Genomic DNA, 21433 nt, shown 5'->3' with positions numbered 1-21433 from the left:
AAGTCTTTCCATCTGCGATTTTCAATATCATTCGATGACTACTGCCACTCAATTCCCGGGTAAGACGTGACTTCCTGATTATACACATTCATCATCCGACAAAGACATATGATTATACAGGCTGAACCAAATCTGAACTTTCATCCTCATCCCCTCTATGCCGCCCTATCCGGGAGTTTCTTTGTTAAAGATTTCACACAGTATCATTAGTCAAAGATTTGTTTGATTTCATTTCATTAGGAAACTTTTCCATATTGGCAAATGGTAGGTACAAGCAAAACACACACAATACTTATTCCAGGGTAAGCAAAAGACTCATCAAATTCTCTTTGGAAATATTTCAACTCTGCTTGTGTGAAGTCTGATCCTCTGTAGTCTCTCCAAGCCGCTCTCGGGCTGCATCTTAACAAACACTAAAGGGCTGCCCAAGCTTTACAGCTTTGTACTGTTACAGGCATGGGTGTCTAGGGGGCCTAGAAGTCTCCAACAAACAATAGTTTGATTGTAACCTTATTTGTTATGATGGCCTTTGAACGGCAACTGAATAATTCATACCCCGAACTCTGGTCTTTTCTAAGTTATTAAGATAATTAAGAGAGTAAAACATTGGGTCAGAAAAGAATTTATTCATTTTGGCTAACCTCCCCATTTCTAATTCATCTGCACTCGTCATGCGCAGTGAGGCACTGCTATGTGATGTTTTGGGGGAGCACGTGTTACTCTACTTACTACAAGATTACCATGAAGTCACACTTACAAATCTGTGGGTGTACATGCCCCTGTGACAAAGTAGACACCTTAGAATATCAGCTCCCTGACCTTATGAAGCTCCTGATGCATGCTCTTCCCATGGAAGAAATGCCACTTACCAAAGGTGATTCCTGTTTTTTAAAAAGACTCCTTAAAGGCTAAATATCTATAAGAATCTTGACCCCTTTCGAGTAGGCAATTTGGAAACATGGACCTTTGCACGGAAAATGAAAACAATGAGTCATAGAGGGTAAGACAGAAAAGTGACTTGTCTGTCCTACAAGATGTTCACACATGGCTGGCATTGAAATTGGTTGTCTGTAGAATGGTTATCGAGAAGGCAGTATTAGCCTGTGTCCTCTTGGTTTCCCTGGAACAGGGTGACCCAGGCAGATGCTGTGGGTGCTTTAACCCTCGCAACACTGGTTTACAAACCTCAGTAAATGTGTGCACTTCATCTGGCTCCTAAAACTCTTGGTACTCTTTGAACTCTGTCTTTGGAGAGATAGACATCAAGTTCACCTAGGAAAAGTGATGTGCTTATCTCAGAGGAGTGAAGGTGTCCAAGAAAGAGTCAGAGATCTATGATATAGGATTCTTTTCCTAGGGTTTTCTGAAATAAAACAAAAAAGGCCAACATTTTAGAGTGGGTTGGGGTGGGGGAAGAGGGATTTTACATGATTTTAACCAGAAAAAATAAAAATAAGAGTTTATTATTCATGATTACTTAGTACTTCTGGTAACGACTCCATTGAGAAGACCTCCCTAGTGACCCCTGTGTCAACCCTTACATTAGAGACTGGGCCCGGGGTCAGCCTACTACTGGCTCCTTTCTCCCCAGCAATAAACCCACTCCCCGCTGTCTGGCACGACCCTGGCTGCGTGTTTGAAGGTTAATACCCTCAGCCTACCTTGATAAGCCCACATGAAAGGTACAACACCAACATTACAATTCCTCTTGCAGAGTTTCAAAATTGCTCCATGCTATTTTTGGAAAAGATCAGCAGCGCACTCAGCTGGAAAGAGCCCCAGACTTCAGGGAGGCCGACTGGGGACTGAACAGAAACTCCCCCACATTGGGGCTGTAATTTGGGTTCATTATTTTTCCTCTCAAGCTCTCCGAGCCTTAGTTTTCTCATCTATAAAACAGAGTAATAATATCTATCCTGCAGTGCTGACAGGGCTTCCTCTTTTTTTTTTTTTTTTTAATGTGAAAATGCAACTCATAAGGCCTGGCACATAAAAGGCATTTGATATTGGTTGTTTAAAATAATCAAAAATGCACACATTACAAAAGGGGCTCGTGACATTAAGGAATAGGCTAAGTGAAAATGGAGTATTTTAAATCCCAAAGAGTATGTATCTCTAACTTAGCAAATCTAACACTACAACTCCAAATGTGGGGAAATGAAGCAATATCTAATATATTTTTTAATTTCACTTATATTTAAAAATTTTATCCAATTTTTCCCTAGATTAATTCTCAAATTTGCTAAGAAGATCCCTGGACCCTCCTATCCTTTCTGCCTTTTTAAAAGAATCTCTCTTGCTCTCTCTTTTCTTGTCTTTCTTTCTTTTCTTTTTTTTTTTTTTCTTTTTTTTGTGGCAGTCTTGATTCATTTCCTCACTCTGGAGAGTCACATACAGAAAAAAGGCCATCAGAAGATGAGAGTGCCCATCTATGCAGATATTTCAGCAGATAGCACAGGATGGTTAGTGCCAGGGATGCTGAGGCTGGCTGAGCAAAAGGGAGTCAGAGAAATGTATCTCCAGGGGCAGATGGGATGGAGGGAGGAAGGACAATTAGGCCAGGAATGCAGGAAAGGAGAGAAGACCGAAAGCTAATCAACCCAGCAGCTAACGTATACAAAACAGAGCTTTGCAAAGGCCAGAGGTTTACACAAGATCCTGGCCAAAAGGAGCCTGAGTCCAGGGCCAAGCTAGGGTGAGGGGAGTGAGATTCTTGCCTTGTGCACAAAATTTAAGGGAGCACCACAAATTCAGTAATCGACATGAATAATGTTTTTTTTTTTCCCTTTATTTAAATTATTTTTTATTGAGGTATAGTTGATGTACAATATCATATGTTTCAGGTGTACAATATAGTGACTCACAATTTTTAAAGATTATATTCCATTTATAGTTAATATAAAATATCAAAACATTATGAATAATGTTTTAATGTAATATTAAAAAAATAAAATTTAACAAAAACATCTATGAAGAAAAAAACTTGAAATTTCAAATAATGACAGTATTTGACCTTGAATTTGTAGCACTCACCTCACCCTAATCCCCACCCTCTCAATCCTGTCTTAATTAAAAATTTTAAAATTTTCTTCATAGATTTCTTTCATTAATTTTTGGCTTTTAAAATATTGCATTGAAATATGATTTACCTTGATGGCTGAGTTTGTTGGTGCCCCTTTAAATTCTGCACTTTAACTGAGGGCCTCCCCACATTACCCTAATCCTGGCCCTGCTGGGTGCAGAGGGGGCTGCTTGGGAGCTAAACGGGAATCAGCGGGACAACTTCTAGGAGGCTGTCTGTAGTGCCTTTAGGAATCCCAACACTGAATTATATTCTCCAGTTTATGTAAAAATAATTATTAGTAGGTGATAAAAAGTAGGCAATGGAGACCATTAATCTGACACTCTTGTCTTTATTGGTGTACGAGTTTGGTTCTGACTGATCAACTACATCACAAATTCCAATACAACAGATCTCATTTCCATCAGCGTGTCTGTATAATAAAGATTTCCAAGCTCTATTATCATTTATACATATGTGTGGACAAGCCCTGGAGGTTCTGAACATAGTAAAAGAATGCAGGTCATGTTTCAGGTCCACTCTCTTCAAACATAAGAGAGGGAAATAAAGTTAAGCAACATGTAGCAGTCAACAGAGACCCCTCCGTCTCCCACCTCTGCAGATCGTGGTGCAGCATCAGAGGGAGATGCCGTGCTGAGACCAGCACGGCAAAGCAGCAGGCAGGTGCCCAGCAAGCGGTAAGGGGTTCATTGCTTGTCATGGGGAAGCAGGGAGACCTCCGAGAGAGGACCACGCTGGGTGCCCGTTAGCAGAAGGATCTGCTTGGGGAATGTCATCCATACCAATCCACACAAGCCCCCTCTTTCCAAAAGTGGGCAGAAGGTGTGAAGACCATATGGATTCACCCCCAACCTCACAACCCCCTCCCATAGCTTGGCCCCCATGCAGAAGCTTGGCCCTCGAAAACACAGATCTCTTCTACAAGAACAAAAGAAGGCCCTGGGTTGTTAACACCAAGGACTGTACCCATGCATCAGTCATTAGACCCCATTCCGGCTAAGATCCACTTTAATTTAAAACTTGGGATGCAATGTGCAGGAAACAGCAGAGAGTATACACAAGCCCAGAGGAGACGCATGACTCAGGAAGTGAGTGATAAGGTCATTCCCTTTGCTACTTGGCCGTTGTCTTCTTCCTCAAAGCTCAGGAGTTCAGAAATCTAAGGCAGAGCTCCCCATCATCAAAATGTTACTAAGAAAATGAGAGTTTTCCTCTTCCAAAACCAATGTTGATAAAGGTCTAGGTAGGGCTCAAGGAAAACTAAAACCTTATATGTACACAAAGGTATGTTAGTCAAAACTAAGGCTCTTAAGAGGGAGAGAAATATCCTAAAAGTGAACAGCACTTGGAAAAGAAGAAAATGGTCCTCTCAAAATAAGGCTTAAGCAGTGAGACAGAATCATAACTGCTTCTCTGGATATCAGGAAATGGCATTAATGGAACTAGGAACTTGGATGAAATGTCATCATTAGCATCATGGTTCCTGAACCCTAATATATAGAGAAAAGGAGGGAAGATGACAGAATGAGATGGGCAAAAAAGGACTTGATGTTTATGGGTCAGAGGAAGTAAAGCCAGGATAGAGACAATGTGAGGCCAATTAGTCCAGCTAGCCGGAGTACTCTATTAATAGAAAGTAAGACTAGGTCCCTGGGTAACCAGTTAGCTTCTCTCTGTTCATTAGCAACTCACTCGTAAAAGCAAACTCCTTTCAGGAGCAAGGGTGGGGATCGGTAGTGGGTATGAGAGTATAAACAGATCTGAAAATCCATCATTCTTTCAGGAAAACATGTGAGATGGCTACTCAGTGGTGCCACCTCTGCTTATTTTATAAGCAGATATATCATGTAATCTCCTCTAAGGAAAGCATTCCATAATATGGAGACTAGCTCTTTTGATATAATTAGATAGTGTGGGATGGTATCCTGTCCCCTCTATATCAACCACTTATTGGAACATTAGGAATATTGCACTTAGTCTAAATGCCATCATTATCTCATAATGACCTGGGTTCTACTTTAATGCACCCAGAAGGTCAATGGCATGGTTAAATAAATGTGCTAAATAATAGCAACAGGGTAAAAAGCATGTTGATGTCTACCCATACTTATAACGTATATAGTAACTGATAAGCATAATAGAGAAACTAGGCATTAGATTATTGTTTCCTTTCTAGAATTCTTCCCACCCCCCTTGGTTCAAAGTCGCACAAATCTAATCTCTTACAAATCATAGGAAAATATGTGTTCTGAACTCATTTTTAGAACCTATCAACTTTAATATTACTGTGCAAAATGCCAACTCTGAAATACTCCTTTATGTCATACTATTGATAGAAGTCCCCTGGCCAGAACCCCAGCTTGGGCCTTGATGCCTGAGACATGAGAAGAGGAAGCATTTCATGAGGGGAAGACTGGAGAATATTAGGCTACTGACTCCATCAAGTTTAGGTGAGGCTGAATGATTAAGGGGAGATTCCAATTCATCAGAGGTCCTTGCACAGCCGAGGAATCCTGGGTGGAAGAAAAGGCATCTCTAAATAGTGAGAATCATATCAGAGGTAACCAGACTGGCCCTTTCAGATCCAGCACGCTTGGCTCTCTGAAAGGAGCTACCCAGCTGGGGTGAAGAACTGGGGGCAAAAACTGATCATCTGCTCCAGCGGAGCAGACGACTACATTTGGAGTCATCCAGAGAGCTGACCCTAAACTGGAGTGCTCAGCCTGCCTTGGCAGATCCGGGACCCTTTTGCTCCCTGAGTCCTCCAGGCCCATAACACAAGGCTCGTCTCCTCTGTGACACTCACCCTGGAAAAGCTAAGCTCCTCTGGATTCACGGTCCCTCGAAACCCGACCTGCCATGGCCAGTCCAGCCCAGCTCTGTCTTAATCCCTATGCATCATCAAGCAAAGAGAAAATCTGACACTGACAATAATATACCCAGCGAGCCTCCTATGGACCTTCCAACACAATTCACCCAAGACAAGCCTTTACTATAGAAATATGAACAAAGCCCAGTACAAATAAAGGCCAGGGTACAAGTGGTTAGACTTTATATCACAGGAGGTTAAAAGGACACTCATAAGACGAGGAAGTTGGATATCCAAAGGATATTATCAACAATTATCTCTGTTGGAATTATAGATGAGTTTTTATTTCATCTTTGTTTCTTACGTTTTCCAAATTTCCAACTACAACCTATATTATTTATTTTAAAGAATCACATTTTAGGGTATCTGCAGGCATTTTGGGTAAGGAGGACTTAATTCTGTCTTAGTAGCAGAAATCATCAGAGCTATACCAACTAGGGTGACCAATCCATTATCATTTGCCCAGGACTGTCCCAGTTTTAAAACTGAAAGTTTTGCAGCCTAAGAACCTCCTCAGCCCTGCGGGTGGAGGGGAGGTCACTGTGATACTGACATGTCCTTCTCCTTTGAGCCACAAATGCCGCCTTCTAATTTTTCCCTCCCTGAGGGAGCCCAAGCATTCAGAAACACACAGCATCTTCTCAGCCAAAGGGAGCCGGCTCAGACAGAGGGCAGCGTGGACTCAGGAACCCTTTGGGCTGCTGTCTCCATCTCAGGAAGCAGCTTTCCTCCTAGAGGCTGAGCTCAAGGAGTGAGACTACCTTTGTGCTTGGTTATCAGGTTGAACTAAGTAGATCTCTCTCCAATTCTTTCCTGTCCATGGTGTGGAGCAAATTCATCTTACATGCCTTTCAAGAGAAGTAACAACTACCAAGAAAAACAGCAAACAAATAACAACTACAACATCGTGAATGAAAGGCAGGATGGCTGCACTTCATAAGGAGAGCTGGCATAATGACTAATCTGAGAAGATCCCAACCATGGTGGCTTACCCTCTCTGGCTGGCAGAATTAGCAAAGGCAGAGAAAACTTCACAAGGAGAAAACCTGCACTCTGTTACATTAGCTGCCATGAAGAATTGAACTGTGAGCGAGCATCGCATCCAAGAAAAACTCCCGTTCTTTCATTTCTCCTTAACGACAGGGAGCATTCAGTGTTCAAAGCATCTGGGTAGCAGAGCTGCTTAGCAACATAAGAGGTTCCTCTGCATATGTGTTTGCTGAGCTGGTCCTGGTCCCCAATCTGCTGGCCCGTGCAAGAGTGACCAACCAGATACCAAAATGGGGGTGCATTTGATAGATTCATCATGCTGGTATCCGCTCTCCAGTTGGGCTGGGCGTTGGGAAATACCCAGAAGAAATGCAGTAGCATCCTGCATCTGCCTGCATGCTTCCAGCACATCACTGATGATTTGGTGAAAGTGGACTGAACTGTCTGACGTGTGAGGGGTGCATAATTCCCTCTTGGTTGGCCGATAATGTGGAAGTAAAATCAGAATACCATTGTGAGTGTCTCCCTGATCTAAATCTATAATTGTTTTTCCCTTTTAGTCATTAAATGTAAGGTGGACTGTTTTCTCTAAGAGGTCTAGGTACCCTGTAACTGGGTGGTATTTCTTTTTTGATAACAAATAATGTCACCCAGCGGTCAAATGCTAATAGAATGATGTCTCTTATTTTACTTAGTTGTAAATGTGCTTGAAACTGGTTTCCTAACAAATCTCCTTCTCAATAGAGTTTGTAACATGGCTTACGTTTTACATGTAATTGTGCAGCATGTATTCGTTTCCTTTCTTCGAGGGAACTCAAGTTGCTTTTTTTTCAGCATTATTTGATAGCTTCTTACCATGTCCTCTGGAGTTGAAAGGAGAATATAGTATCAAGCTGTTATAGCTGGCAATGGGGGACTATGGCATCAAGAGACAGAATTGCACTGGGACCTACAGAGGCTGAGCAACGTGCCATGAAGACCCCCATGAAACGAGTCGTCAGCCCACTGTGCCATAAACGAAGCAATTTCTAAGGATCCTAAAATAACTGCGTTCTCTCGCCCCTAACACTCATGCTGGGCAAAACAGACTTAGGTTATTTTTAAAGTGCAGGCCATGGCCTTCAAAGGGATATAAACAGTTCCCAAAGCAGTTATTGTTTGGCCAATAAAATACTTAGAAGAAAACATACTTTTGAAAGACAAAATTAGTAGGCAAAGGACCTAGGAAAGTGCTATAGCAATTGTTTCTGCCTGTTTTTACTTCCATCAAATGGACCATCAAAATGGACCATGGGCACAGATTGCACTGAAGTTCAAACATAACCTCTGATAACTCTCATCCCTGGATATAACGAGCTCCTGAGGTCTTGGGTATGATTCAGAATTTTTGCTCATGTGTACCCAAAGTAATGTTACAAACATTTTCAAAACCTCTGCAGTGCTGTGAAAAATACCACTTCCATTCCCTCCCCTGGTTGGTAACACAATGACAGGGTGGGTATGGCAGTTAAGGGGCGCAAGAGGGGTGTCCTGTGTGATCTTTTCAACTACTGTTAAAACACTCCCTCCCTTTATTATATTTAATCTCCTTAGTCTTAGCTGGTCTATGAATCTGTGCTTATCTACAGAGTTGCCTAATAAGCATGTAACCAATGGGAAAACACACACACGAACATATATACACACATGAATGATAATACTTGAAGTATGGCACACGCTGCAGGAAGTCAATAAACATCCATTTCATTGGAAATGGAATTAAAGTGGAAAAAAGTCAGAATTCCTTATCTGCATCTGCCACAGAGTTACTAGCCCTAGATATACACAGAGGGCATGCGCTGTAAGAACAAACACATACAGTATGTATTTCAGGACAATTCTCATTTAATTTAGGCCCTCCGCCTAGGACCCTAGCTAATTTACAAGGCTGCTCTAGGAAAGACACAATTCTAGGGATGACAATGAGTCTATGGCATTTGCTTTTCCTGCAGGGGAAGCTATAACGCGTTCCCACCCTTCAAGAGAACCCAAGATTGATGATTCGGGGGTTTTGCTGGTTAGAGTGGTTTTTTTTTCTCTTTCTTTCTTTTTCTTTCTTTCTTTTTCTTTCTTTCTTTCTTTCTTTTTTTTCCAGCTCAGAAGGTGTGTTTCCATTGTACCCTGTCAAAAATGTTCTTAGCAGTCAAGGAGAGGATAGCAGCACAGCTGCCCTTGAGCCGGGTTGGTCAGTCCTACTGGGAAAACACCCCGTGCGGACAGATGATGTGGTTTTCAGACACGTCTACACAGACTAGTTGAATTAAAGACCAACTCCAGCCTTGATGTTGCTGAGCTCCTCAGCTCCATCTTGTCATCCTGATTGATCGAGGAGATGGGTCTATAGTTAGAGTGGCATAGCACTTTGAGGGTTTAGTCATTAGAGCACACTGCTTTCTCTTGGGAAGGCAACTTCTTGCTTGGCTAGGTTTTGGAAGCTAAGGAGTGACGTCAAGTTGTTCTCTGGCCAGAATTTGCAGATAACCATAGAACTCTTCTCCTCCATCAGGCATGGATTTAGCCTCCTTTAGTTCCTGCAGTGACACAGGAGCCTCCAAATACCAAATTATTATCAGGCGGTCTTGGGGGAACCTCTGGGCCCTGCAATAAAGTAGACAGACTTGCTATTGGAAAGTGCTCAGGAGCAATTCAGCCCTGTTCAGATTGTTCTAAAATCCTGCAAACAACCTCTGGACTTTGTAAATGAAAACCTCACATAGCTCCTGAGAGTGAAAAATTACTTAGGGGGATAAAATTTATCATCATCCTTCACTCAAATGATCTTACACATCATTTAAAGAAATATGGTTTAATCATGATTTTTTGTTTGTTTGTTGTTCTGTTTTTAGAGCAAAGCTACACGAGCAGGGAGGCTGTATTACTTTTGGACAAGCCATTTCTGAGCATGGTCTGTAAAATAAGGTGTATGTATTCATTGATCTTTAAGGTCACAAACAGTTGGTGGATTGTGGACCAAATCTGACTCTGCTGATGTATTTTGTTGGTTCCACCCAGCGTTTTAAATCTTGGAGAATTCACATAAAATATAAAATGCCTGCTCTCTCTGCAAAACTTGGAGTATCTGGTAATACCAAGCCCACATGCCATCATGACCTTCACTATACCATATCATCTTTCTGATCTAGCCGGTTTCTCTCATACTGACCTGCCCGATCCTTGTCAGGGTTTAGGATCCTTGCTCTAAGCTATGCTATCATAGTGCATTGTGATTATACGATGAAGTCTTTCACCACTGGCCTCCCCAAGGAGACTCCCTGAGGGCAAGGAACATGCCATCATTATGACCGAATTTCCAATTCTTAGTATTGGAGGAATATTGTGGGTAGCCAATAAATATGTAATGAATTGAACTTCACCTTCTGCATTAGATTCTTACAATTCAGTGAAATAAGCTGGGATCACTGTTTGTAAGAGCACACATATAAAGCCAACATCTTTGAATAGCAGGCAGCCTTAGGAAAGAGAAGTAAAAGTGCTGGTTTGTGACCCAAGCCTCTGATGGATCCAGAGCTTGGTGGTATACTGTCTATGTGATATTTTGCTTTAAGCACATGGGAAAAATTCCATACTTTTTCTGAGAGCTTCTTAAATTTGTTTTTCAGATGTAACCTATCCAACTTCTTGGAAGAGCCCTTCTTTAGAGATTGGTTGTAAAAATACTTGATGGGAATAACTTAACTGAAAGCTAAGCTCCCAAAATATCATGGGTCTATAGCAACAGATCCCTCTGTACATCAGATCTATGCATTTTGAAATATTTAAATTTCTGAACGACTACAATTAGGATCTTCAAAGAAAGGATTTTTTGTTAAAGGCTTATTTCTGCTAAATTTGCTATCTAAATCTATTTAAACTGGCTAACATGTTGTTAAAAATACATCTAACAAAGTCTACACAGGCAAATTTAATAGGAAAGGACCCAATGTAAAAGGCTCAATGTAAAAGGTCCTCTATACTTGTTACAAGTCTGTTAGTAATTAATATTTCAGCAATATATAGCCATATCTGGTCAACATCTGGCCAACATCAAAGGCACATCATGTCCCATGCTATGAAGATGTAGTTCAACAAGTATAGTTTCTGCTCTCTAGGAGCTTACAATCTAACCTAATCAAGACTAGAGAAACATACACCAGAGTGGTCATACTCAGGACTTCACAAAAGGCAACAGATACATTGAAGATAAAGATAAAAAGTATGGGGTAAAGGATGGCATTTAAGAAAGGGTAGAGGGAATGAGAGAAGTAAATTGCTTCTTCATTCCCATTTCTTTGAAAAAGGATTTATGGAAGATGTGTTATTTTAAGTGTTCTTAAAATCATGAAAGAGCATATGGCTTGATGCTTGGAAGAAATAAAACTTCTTCTGATATAAGATACTAAGTGATTGAGAACACTGAGCCAGTAAGGACTGCTGAGTGAAGGACCCAACAAGACTTTATAAGGAACAACTAAACAATCAATGGTCTGGTGCCCTCTGGTAGAGGGCAGAAGCTGAGGGGAAGCTGCAGGTCTCCTCAACTCTTCCAACTCTTTCTAAGTGGGAGTGGCTGAGCCACAAAACCAAGACTCCTCCAAAATTACCAAAATGTCTAATCCAAAACCTTTGTAAAAACTTCTATGAACTCTAGATTAAGGAAATGACCTTTGGAAATTTTCTTGTGGAACTTCTAAGGGAAGAAAGCACTTATAGAAAGAACCACAGACTCAGAAGCCATCTAGCTCACTTGATTCTATAGGCTCTCATTTGTTTGCTTTCTTGCTCATTGGTTCATTTTCTCTTATTGGACTTGCTAGGCTAATGCTATCTACTTGATTGTTCAGCTTTATCTTTCCTCCATTGATAAAGAAAAGCAAATTTTTGAGTACAGGTTGATTTGAGTCAACTTCAATTTTAATGCAGTCTCAGGTTAACTAAAGTACATCATACAGACTGGTGCTGGTGGTGGTGACAGGGGTGTCAAAGTGCTCTGTTCCTAGGGAGAACAATCAAAATGATGACAGAATCTCTCATTACACTATCTTGCTTTGCTTTGTTCAGTATTTGACTGTTACACATGCAGGGCATTTCAGGAACCATTGGAGGATGCTTATCTCAACAAAGAATGCACATTTTAAGCAAACCTCCACACATCATGTTCACACCATAATAATAATATTAGAATTAATAATACTTTGATTTCAAAGAATACCTTTTATTTCAAGGAGCTCAATATTCTTCACATATGCTATTCTATTTATCTTAGCATATTACATATTCAACTGAAAGCTATGTTGAGGTTCAGTCTCACACATTACAAGACTGTAATACTGTTCACCCTAATGATTAAATTCAAATCCATTGTTAAACATACCTCAGGATAAATTTGAATGAATAGGAGGAAATTACAGATGTTTCTTTATATTTGAAAAGATACTCACTGCTAAGTCCCCTTATCCATGAGCATTCTCAATGGAAAGTCAGTCCCCAATATCTAACCTTGAAATAGTCCTACCTTACCTGAGACAGGGCAGGAGAACAGTATTTAAGATGGGGCAAGAACATGCAGATAGACAAAAGGTACCCACTTGTCAGTGCCAGAGAACCCCTGGGACCTTAGCCACCTGATATTCTAGCCCTCATGGCCCCTTATTCATGTGTAAGGGAAGGCCTGGAGTTCCACTGGCATAAGCCTGTTTGTCTACTGTGACTTTATTTCTTGTCCTTCAGGCTGTGTTCCAGCCTCTATATTTGAGCACTGGCTCAGAAGATAGGATAAGATAAAGATTCCAAGTTTCCCAACAGAGGCTAGTGGGTTAATTTGGTTCTAAGAAATATAACTCAGTGTACTTAACAGGCAGACCATCTGTTGTGATGTCCCTTTGCTATTGTGACATCACAACAAGCCTCATACTGGGAACTAGGACTGAACAAAGAAAACAGAACTACCTAAATTGATACCACCTGTGTGCAACACAGAGCATTCCTGACTACCATTAGTGTATATTTTAAGGACTTTCAATAAACCAAATTTAAATCCCACCAATTGCTTGTCTTCTGTAACTGATGTATGTGCATTCTAATGACACTTCTGGTTTCTGTCTATCTTTTCCAAGATAAGCATGCCTTGATTCCAACTTCATGTTGACAAATGGTTTTGGAAAATGGATCTCAAGAGAAGTCAGTATCTGCCCACAGTTCCAATCCCAGCAGGAGACACACCCTGAGAACTCCATAATCAACAAACTAAATGATCTATTCCTTGGGCTCAAAGCCCCAAGGATACTCAGACATTTCACACGGTACCCTCCTCTCAGTCATCCTCATCAGGGACTCTGATAAGCATGCTGCTTGATACAGCTATGCAGCAAATGGGCCAATAAGTATAAACAGCTGTACTTACATGTGTCTGGCTTGAGCTGACTATTGGTGATGCCAAAGTACTGGGGATTTTCAATGACAGGAATCTTGGTCATTCCAATAATGACAGCATCAGGGCCACCCTCTGAAGACGACGGAGTGTTACTCCCATTGGAGATGTGATGGAGTGGGCTGGCAGAGTCATCATCATTGCTGATAACTGAGGCTGGGCCTGGAGTTGGAAAAATACATATTCTCCTGTAATTTTTCATGGCTTTGTTGAGCTATAATTCACATACCTAAAATTCACCCATTTAAAGTGTACAATTCAGTGGGTTTTAGCATATTCAAAGAGTTGTGAAACCATCACTACAATCTAAGTTTAGGAGATTTTTATCATCTCAATTAGCAGTCGCTTCCCATTCTCCCCGCTTCCAGCCCTGGGCATCCACAAATTTACTTTTTATCTCTATGGATTTACCTACTTTGGACATTTCATATCAATGGGATCATATAATATGTGATCTTTGGGGCTTCTTTCACTTAGCCTAACGTTTTTAACGTTGATTCACGTGGTAGCATGCATCATTACTTTATTCCTTTTTATTGCCAAGTGATATTCCATGGCATGGATACACCCCATTTTGTTGATCCATTCATCAATTGATAGAAATCTGGGTTGTTTAAAATTTTTGGCTATTATGAATAATATAGCTATGTGCACTCGTGTACAAGTTTTTGTGTGGATATATGTTTTCATTTCTCTTGGGTGGAAGTGCTGGGTCATATAGTAGTTTTACGGTTAACCTTTTCAGGAGCTGCCTAACTGTTTTCCAAAGTGGCTGCACTACATATCTTATATCCACAACAGCAATGTGTGAGGGTTCCAATTTCTTTACTTCCTTCTCCTGTAATTCAATATGCAGCTTTCCTCTCTGTTCTCTGAACATCTTTAGAGCACTCTCTCATTGAAACTCCCAGCATGAATCTAGGATTCCTGTTGTACAGTGTACTGAAAGACATCCTAGAAGTTCAAAGATCTGATCCTTTCACCACTCTCTGGACAAATCACTTAACTTTTTTGTACCTCTGCATCTGCTTACACGTGTAAAATATGCAAAATAGTATCTGCTTGTTACTTTCTGAGACTGGAATGAAACTACTGACATGAAAATGTGCTTCATGAGTATGAATTACTACTAAGTATTACTAAATAAACTTACGAATAACTGGTCGACTAGAATTGCATCGGCCTGTCCTATTACTATGCTCCACTTTCTGTATATTCTCTCAGCAGCGGCACCACTTTTGCGCGCAAAATAATGGTCCAATCCCATAGCAAAGTTCCCTGTTTTGCCTTTAGCCATAACATTATTTGTAGTGTCATTACATGGATGTCTTTATACTAAAGCAATAACCATAAAATTTTTCATACCAGATTTAAACTTTCCAGTCTAGAGTCTCAGAACGTATATACCCATAAATACAGTCTACTGTGTCTTATCTAAACAATTCAACCATTGACCTATAATGTTTGCAACCAAAAATACATTCACAAAGATAAAGGTCTACATTCATTGAAAACTTGCAAACAATTAAGATCTCAGTGGCTTTTGACAGACACGCCCTACAGGGAAAGTAGACAAAGCCCCCTAGTATAGTACACAGGATTCTACAGTATCCTGAATAGGTGCAGGGTCTTCCAGAAGGCTCCCACTGGCCAGGGTTACTATAATAAGCTAAGAGGAAGACAGGAAGAAAAGGATATGGAGGAAAGACAAAGGGAGGGCAATGAGAAGGCAAAATCCAATGTGCAGAGAAGACAAATGTGTACTGGCTAAACGAAAGCCTTAATCGCTATTTCCAGAGCAAGACCACGTGCGTTTGCCCAGCCCCCCAGGACGTTTCAGCACCTCCAGCAAATCTCTCCCTCTTCCTCACATTTTACTTTTTCTGTAAGAAGCACAGCAATAGAAACAAAAGTTGTTGTATCATACTTTTTTGAATTCCCTACGAAATATCACGGTAATCCATCCCCCAACCTCCAAGATCCATTTTCCCTCTTATATGGGGATTATCACAGTTTGTAGGGATAACGACATTCCCCAGCTAGCTGAATCTTAAACTAGGCAGGAGGCAGCCAACTGCTATTACAGGTAATTTTTTTTTTTTTTTTTCGGTACGCGGGCCTCTCACTACTGCGGCCTCTCCCGTTGCGGAGCACAGGCTCAGGATGCGCAGGCTCAGCAGCCATGGCTCACGGGCGCAGCCGCTCCGCAGCATGTGGGATCCTCCCGGACCGGGGCACGAACGCGTGTCCCCTGCATCGGCAGGCGGACTCTCAACCACTGCGCCACCAGGGAAGCCCTATAGGTAATTTTTAAAAACACTCTCTCAAGGGGATGTGTATTTAAGTTGCTTTTAATGATACACTCTGGCTTAATTCTGCAAGCAAGTCCTCACACAGCCAATTTAGAAGCCACAGAACACTCAAAGCAAAGGCAAGCTTACCAGTTGTATTCATCTTGAGCCTAGCTCACCAGTGTTAGTAAACAGTGGAAATTCTGCCAAGAATAGCTACACAGACAAGTACTTTCTAATATCCTTAACCATCCCTGTTTTATGATTCGTGACAGGCCCCGATCACCCAGAGCTTAAACCCAGAGGTGGAAAATGGACATGTGTTATGCTAAGCTTTCTGCATCTTGTCAATAAAACCTTCCCATCATGGGCTCCCGTGCTCCAGTCCCGGTGCAGCTGTCCCCTCCTTCGACGTTACCAAAGCACGCTACTGTCCGAGCTCCCCGGGAAGGGTGCGGTAGAGGCCACACATTTCTCAACAGATTCCAGGCTTCACATTTACCCCCAGAAATGCAAGAGTTGTCATGTTCAAACACTCCACATGCTGTCAGAAGGCCAGCGATATCTGCTTCTGGACTCCCTGCAACAATTAGAAACGCACTGATCCTAGTTGCTTTTCCTCTGATTCCCTTTTGGCCCAGGACAGGCTATCCACATTCCCATAGCATTCAATCATTTTGGAGGAGGATGATACTTAGAAGACAATGTTGAAATTCCTCCAGGAATTCGGGCTCTGAAGCATCTGCCATGCACACAGTGGAGCCTTACTTAAAGAGTTCAACCAAGGGACTTGCTCTTCGCTTCTCCATCATCAGAGCACACCCTTTCCTTCCTGTGGCCTCGCTGAGTAAAACCCCCAACTCTGAGGTAACAGATTCCAAGGGGAGAGGTTCTCTGTTTGGGGGGAAATTTTTTAAGCACAGAAGCGGTATAAAGCACCAGAGGTAATCTTTCAAAAGCTTTTTCACTTTGCCAGAAGGTCACTGTTGACAAATCTGAGCGACATATAAACCTCAACAGTTTATCAAGTGGAATGTTAATTCAAGTGCTGTTTTCTTCATTATTGATGTTCCAAATCCTGGAAGATTGATACAGCTGGCAAGGTTGCAGAGATTCAGCCATTTTTCTATGAACATTTTGATCGAATGGAGCACAGCAAAGCTGCAAAGGGGGAAAGCTCTCAGGGGGGAAGATGAATGTCTATATAATTTGACAGCAGCCTGTCTGCGCATATCATGGATGTCTCGTTATGTGTCTGTGCACGTGGGGAAAACACCCCAAAAAGACAGACAGAAGAAGAGTCAGGGGCACATCACAGCGGGTGAGAAATTCATAGGAGGACTTGAAAAGATGTCTTACAATGTTAACAAAGTTTTAAATTGCTGGGTATGTGCGGCTTGCTGAGCTTGGGGTACATAGTTCTAATTACTGAGCTGACAAGTAGGAGCTATGCCTGGAAACATTTTTAGCCCATTTTTATTTTAATATGTCTCACATGCAAAGAGGCATTTTTCTTTTACCAGAGCTGCTCAGTAACGTATCCTGCATAAATGACTTTACAGACATTTTTAAACCTGACTGAGACTTTTTTCCCTGATAAGAATTGATGTAAGTCATCTGGAGAAAGAGATTCCTTCTCTCAAGACCAACATGTCTTCAAGGAGAGAGACAGATTATTCTTCTTAAATAGCTGTATTAACCATGTCTTTTATTTTCTGTATTCTGATGCTTCAACATCTGAGGCTTTGGTGACAGAGAAGGGACTGCCAATTCCTAGAGATAATAAAGTACCTGCCTACGAGAGTACGTTTCATATACAAACTGACCAATCCACAGTCTACGCCCCCAACCGCATCACTTACCAGGCTCTCACACTCCAGTCCACTATCCGCCTGCCCCATCATCCCAGAGCCAGGTATAAGACAACTGGGGACTGTCCCTACATCCCAGAGCCCACTGACCTTACTCAACCCAGCCAGTCCTAAACCTGCTTACCCTGCCTCGCCCATTCCTTTCTGCAGAAACCGCAATAGAGGCTCTTGTCTATGTTTTCCCCTTACTCCCTCTGCCTCCTGATGGACCCTTGCCCACTTCAGCACCACGGTCCCCACTGTGTCATGGCCTGCCCTCTTCTCTTGGGATCTGTGAGTAACAAAGGATATTTTCAGTGGCAGTCGTCTCCAGACCTGTGGCCTCCCCACAGCTGAAAAATCATAAAACCTACATTTTAAAGCAGCGGCACTTCTGATGAACTGTAGCTGAAATAACAATTCTGGAGAAGAATTCCCTCTGCTGTAGCCTAAAAGGGTGAAGCCCAGTTTTTGAAGCTTTCCAGGAACAAGTGCCTCTCCGCAGAGCAAACCGGCCTGGAAAACACGTACGTGGTTGCACCATGTAAAATGCCAATAAGCATAGTTAACTATTAATTTTATTTTTAAAGGGGAGATAAAGAGTAAGAGTATGGTGTATACATTTTCAAAGGATCTATATATGCCATAAAATTTATTTTCTTTGTAAGGACATAAGAAATATGTGATAGGTACATCTCTTGGGAGAGAGCTGGTGGGGGGAAACCATGGAGGTGGGTAAGAGAGACATTGTTTAATATTTACATTTCTGTACTGTTAATTTTTGAAAAATCTTATGGATGTATAATTTTTCTCTATGTTAACAAACACTCTCTGGGTACAGGGATAAATGGTGTTTTCGTTTGTTTGTTTTATTCTTTATCCTTTTCTGTTTTAAAAAAATAAATATTACTTCAAAAAAATTTTAAACAAAACCAAAGCAAAACATTTACATGGTTGCACCGATCTGCTGTTTAGTGGAAGGAAGACCACATTTCATGGCGCTGTTGTGAGAGAGTTTGTCACTCAACTCCCCTCTTCACCTCCACACACAGAGTGAGCACAAAGCCTTGGAACAGGGTACCTTCAAGACTGTATGGACAATCTCTCTGCTATCTTGGCAAAGTGCCTATGATCAGCTGGATCTGAAATTTGTCCCTGGGGAGTCACAGACAAGTCCTGAGCTGGTGGAGCTTAATGTTCCAACTGTGCCACACTCCACTTTCTCTATGCTGGTTAAGAGCTTTAGTCTTGGAATTCCTGGGGCTAGCTAAGGGTGAGGGTGACTTTCCCCCTTCAGGCCCTCTCTGGCTCAGTGTCTGCCACCTCTGGGTTCAGTGATTTTGGATCACTGGACCGACACTGAGAAAGGCTGTCCAATAGGAAAGATCTGCTATCGGGCTCAAAAAGAGAAAGGAAACAGGCTTCCTTGTATGGATGGGATGAACACGTACGGGGCGGATGGCTCAGAACTGGAAGGCTCCATGACCCTGGTACACTTCCCCTATTTTACAAGTTTCCCTATAGCCAACCTTGCTACCGAAATAAATACTAACCAACAGATACTAAAGATGGGGCCAGATCTTGGAAACACACAGGCAAGATGTAAAGACAGTTTGTGTTTTCATGCCTTCTAAGCAATTCCTGTTCATTGTCTCTGTACCCATAGAAAATACTGAACAAATTGGAGGTCCCGGGAGATCACACCTGATTCCAGTCCCAGTAATGAGGTACATTATCTGCATTCATTTCATAGCTACAAACTCTGCTTTTCAATTTCCAGCACATAGTCTGAATGCAAGGAACAGAATGCAATCAAGCACAAAGCGTAGCGTCTGGACGTTAGAGTCTTGCTTTGAAAGAGAAGTGGTCATAAACGAACAGCTGATTTCCCAATTCAGAAATTTATTACATGTTGGCCAATGGAAGAAAGTTAAGATCCGAACTTGCCCAGACTTGAATATTCAGCCAAATGTTTGCTGTACATGGAGTTGGAGTGTAGTTGCATTTTATTTCCTTAACCTTCTTAAAAATGCAGCAACAAGCTAGATCTGGATGACGGTTAACACTCCCCCATAGGATAAAAACAAGGTGATGTCAAAAATACAAAACCATTTACTAAAGTCAATGTTCCTTTTCTGGAAAATTCTAGGCATCTTTCTTCAGCAAATCAGAAACCGGGAACACAGAAAAAGAATCAAGGACCAACAAGTATAAAGAGAGTCAAAGCAGTTTCATCCTAATTAAACAACACAAACTCATTACTTATCCAAAGAATGAGGAACTACTTACCAACACCTTGTCTTGATTTTACTTTCCCAAATCCAAACCATGAGAAATCTGAAAACCACAACAAAACATAAAATAAACTTCGAAACAGAAGCGTAAACCAGAAGCATTCAGCACTGTCCCTAGAGAAATAACAAACTGCCCCAAAAAGCTCCACTGGGGACCAAAGCTTCCCCTCAAACACCTGGAAACTAACCCTTGGATTTTTGTGTAAAGATTTATTTCTCATCCTGAGAACATGGAGGTTGGAATAAGATAAGAGACAGCAAGAGCTTGTCTTTGAGAAAAATGGCCCAAACCTAGGGTTAAAGGCACTAAGCAGATTTTCCTTCTCACTGTCTCTCTTCTCCCTTAAGTATTGAATCATCAAACAGGGAACTGCAGGGATGAAAACAACACAGTGCATTCAACAAATGCACCATGGCTCTCAACCACAGACATATGGGAAAATAATCAAAGAAAACAGATCTTTTCTGGAGCTAAGACAGACAGTACAAAAAAGGAACGTGAAATCCTCTGGGAGAACTGACACTTGGGTTAGATGGGAATTCAAGAGGAAAAAAGGGGACCACAGTTCTACAACTGACTTGCTGTGTGACGGTGGGCAGCTCCCAGCAGCTCTGCGTCTCTTTATAACACAAAGTTCCATGAGGCACGTGTGGGAAAAAGTGTGCCAAATGTTTGGAGGTCCTCCAGTGAATAATGCCACAATGAAATGCCTATTTATTTCCTGGGCCCGACTGTTCCCTTCTAGGTAATTTCCGCTGGGTTCAAAGTAAACTCTGCACAGCGGGGAAATCCCTGGATAAGAGGCCAATAAAGGGAATGGAGCCCAAATAAGTAGTAACTGTGTTTCTCAGCTCCTTACATCTGTAGTGATTTTTACAGGCAGGATAAAAAGCTACATAAGAGAAGAGCCCATCGAAATGAAAAATACATACGAAAACACTCTGCACACTCAAAAATGCCTTACAAAGTTGTCATGATTACTATCTTTTTCAAGTACATTTAGCCTTTCCTTTCTTAGTATTCTACAACTTCAGCTCTAAGCCAATTTTTACTTCTGATTGTTATTCCTCTGAATGCTTTCTTCCAGATTTTAAAAGGCAGGCCTCTGGCCTCTATCCAATGCCAAAGAAAGATTCGTTTGCACAGAAGAAAGTGACCTCATTCACTGGGTCCTCAGTGTAGCGAGGCCAGGCTGTGCCTGTGGATTTCTTAGTTACGACTTATCTCTTTCAAAATGGAGTGTATTTTCCTACTGGTCACTTTTTGTTTTTCTATACTTGTTTGATTTACATAGTTTTAATTAAATCGTGGATTGAATATCTGGACTCCTTTTTTCACTTGAGTATTTTTTCAAAATCATGTTTCTGTCTTACAGAGAGCCCACTGAAGGGCAAGGCCATAGCACTCCTCGCTGGTTACCTGATTCAGATTATTGTCCACCATCCACTATCATAACCACAACTGCAATGAACATCTTTGCATGTCTTAGGTGCTCCCATCCCCATTTTCAGAAATCATTCCCTCAAGATAAATCCCAGAAATGGAATTACTGTGTCAAAAGGGGGAAATATTGTTAAGGTTCTCGATGCA

General features: G+C 41.5%; 1 protein-coding gene across 4 annotated transcripts in view; it reads right to left on the bottom strand.

Moving 5' to 3' along the window:
• The window catches only part of NTRK2 (neurotrophic receptor tyrosine kinase 2), a 376063-nt gene that overhangs the window by 149216 nt on the left and 205414 nt on the right, over positions 1-21433 (bottom strand). Inside the window, exons 12-14 of one of the 4 annotated variants that reach the window (XM_060155347.1) lie at positions 19838-19885; positions 13381-13569; positions 9041-9578 (exon numbers count right to left, since the gene is read on the bottom strand). In XM_060155347.1, coding sequence (XP_060011330.1) covers positions 9550-9578; positions 13381-13569; positions 19838-19885 — 266 coding nt within the window. In that variant the 3' untranslated portion in view covers positions 9041-9549. Of the gene's footprint in view, positions 1-9040; positions 9579-13380; positions 13570-19837; positions 19886-21433 lie in introns of those variants that run through there. The other 3 variants (XM_060155345.1, XM_060155348.1, XM_060155346.1) reach the window with 3 other exon arrangements.

Source organism: Lagenorhynchus albirostris, chromosome 7 (genome assembly GCF_949774975.1).
Source record: "Lagenorhynchus albirostris chromosome 7, mLagAlb1.1, whole genome shotgun sequence".
Classification (NCBI taxonomy): Eukaryota; Metazoa; Chordata; class Mammalia; order Artiodactyla; family Delphinidae; genus Lagenorhynchus; species Lagenorhynchus albirostris.
Note: the sequence above shows the minus strand (reverse complement) of the source record. Positions and strands in the feature narration are given on the sequence as shown.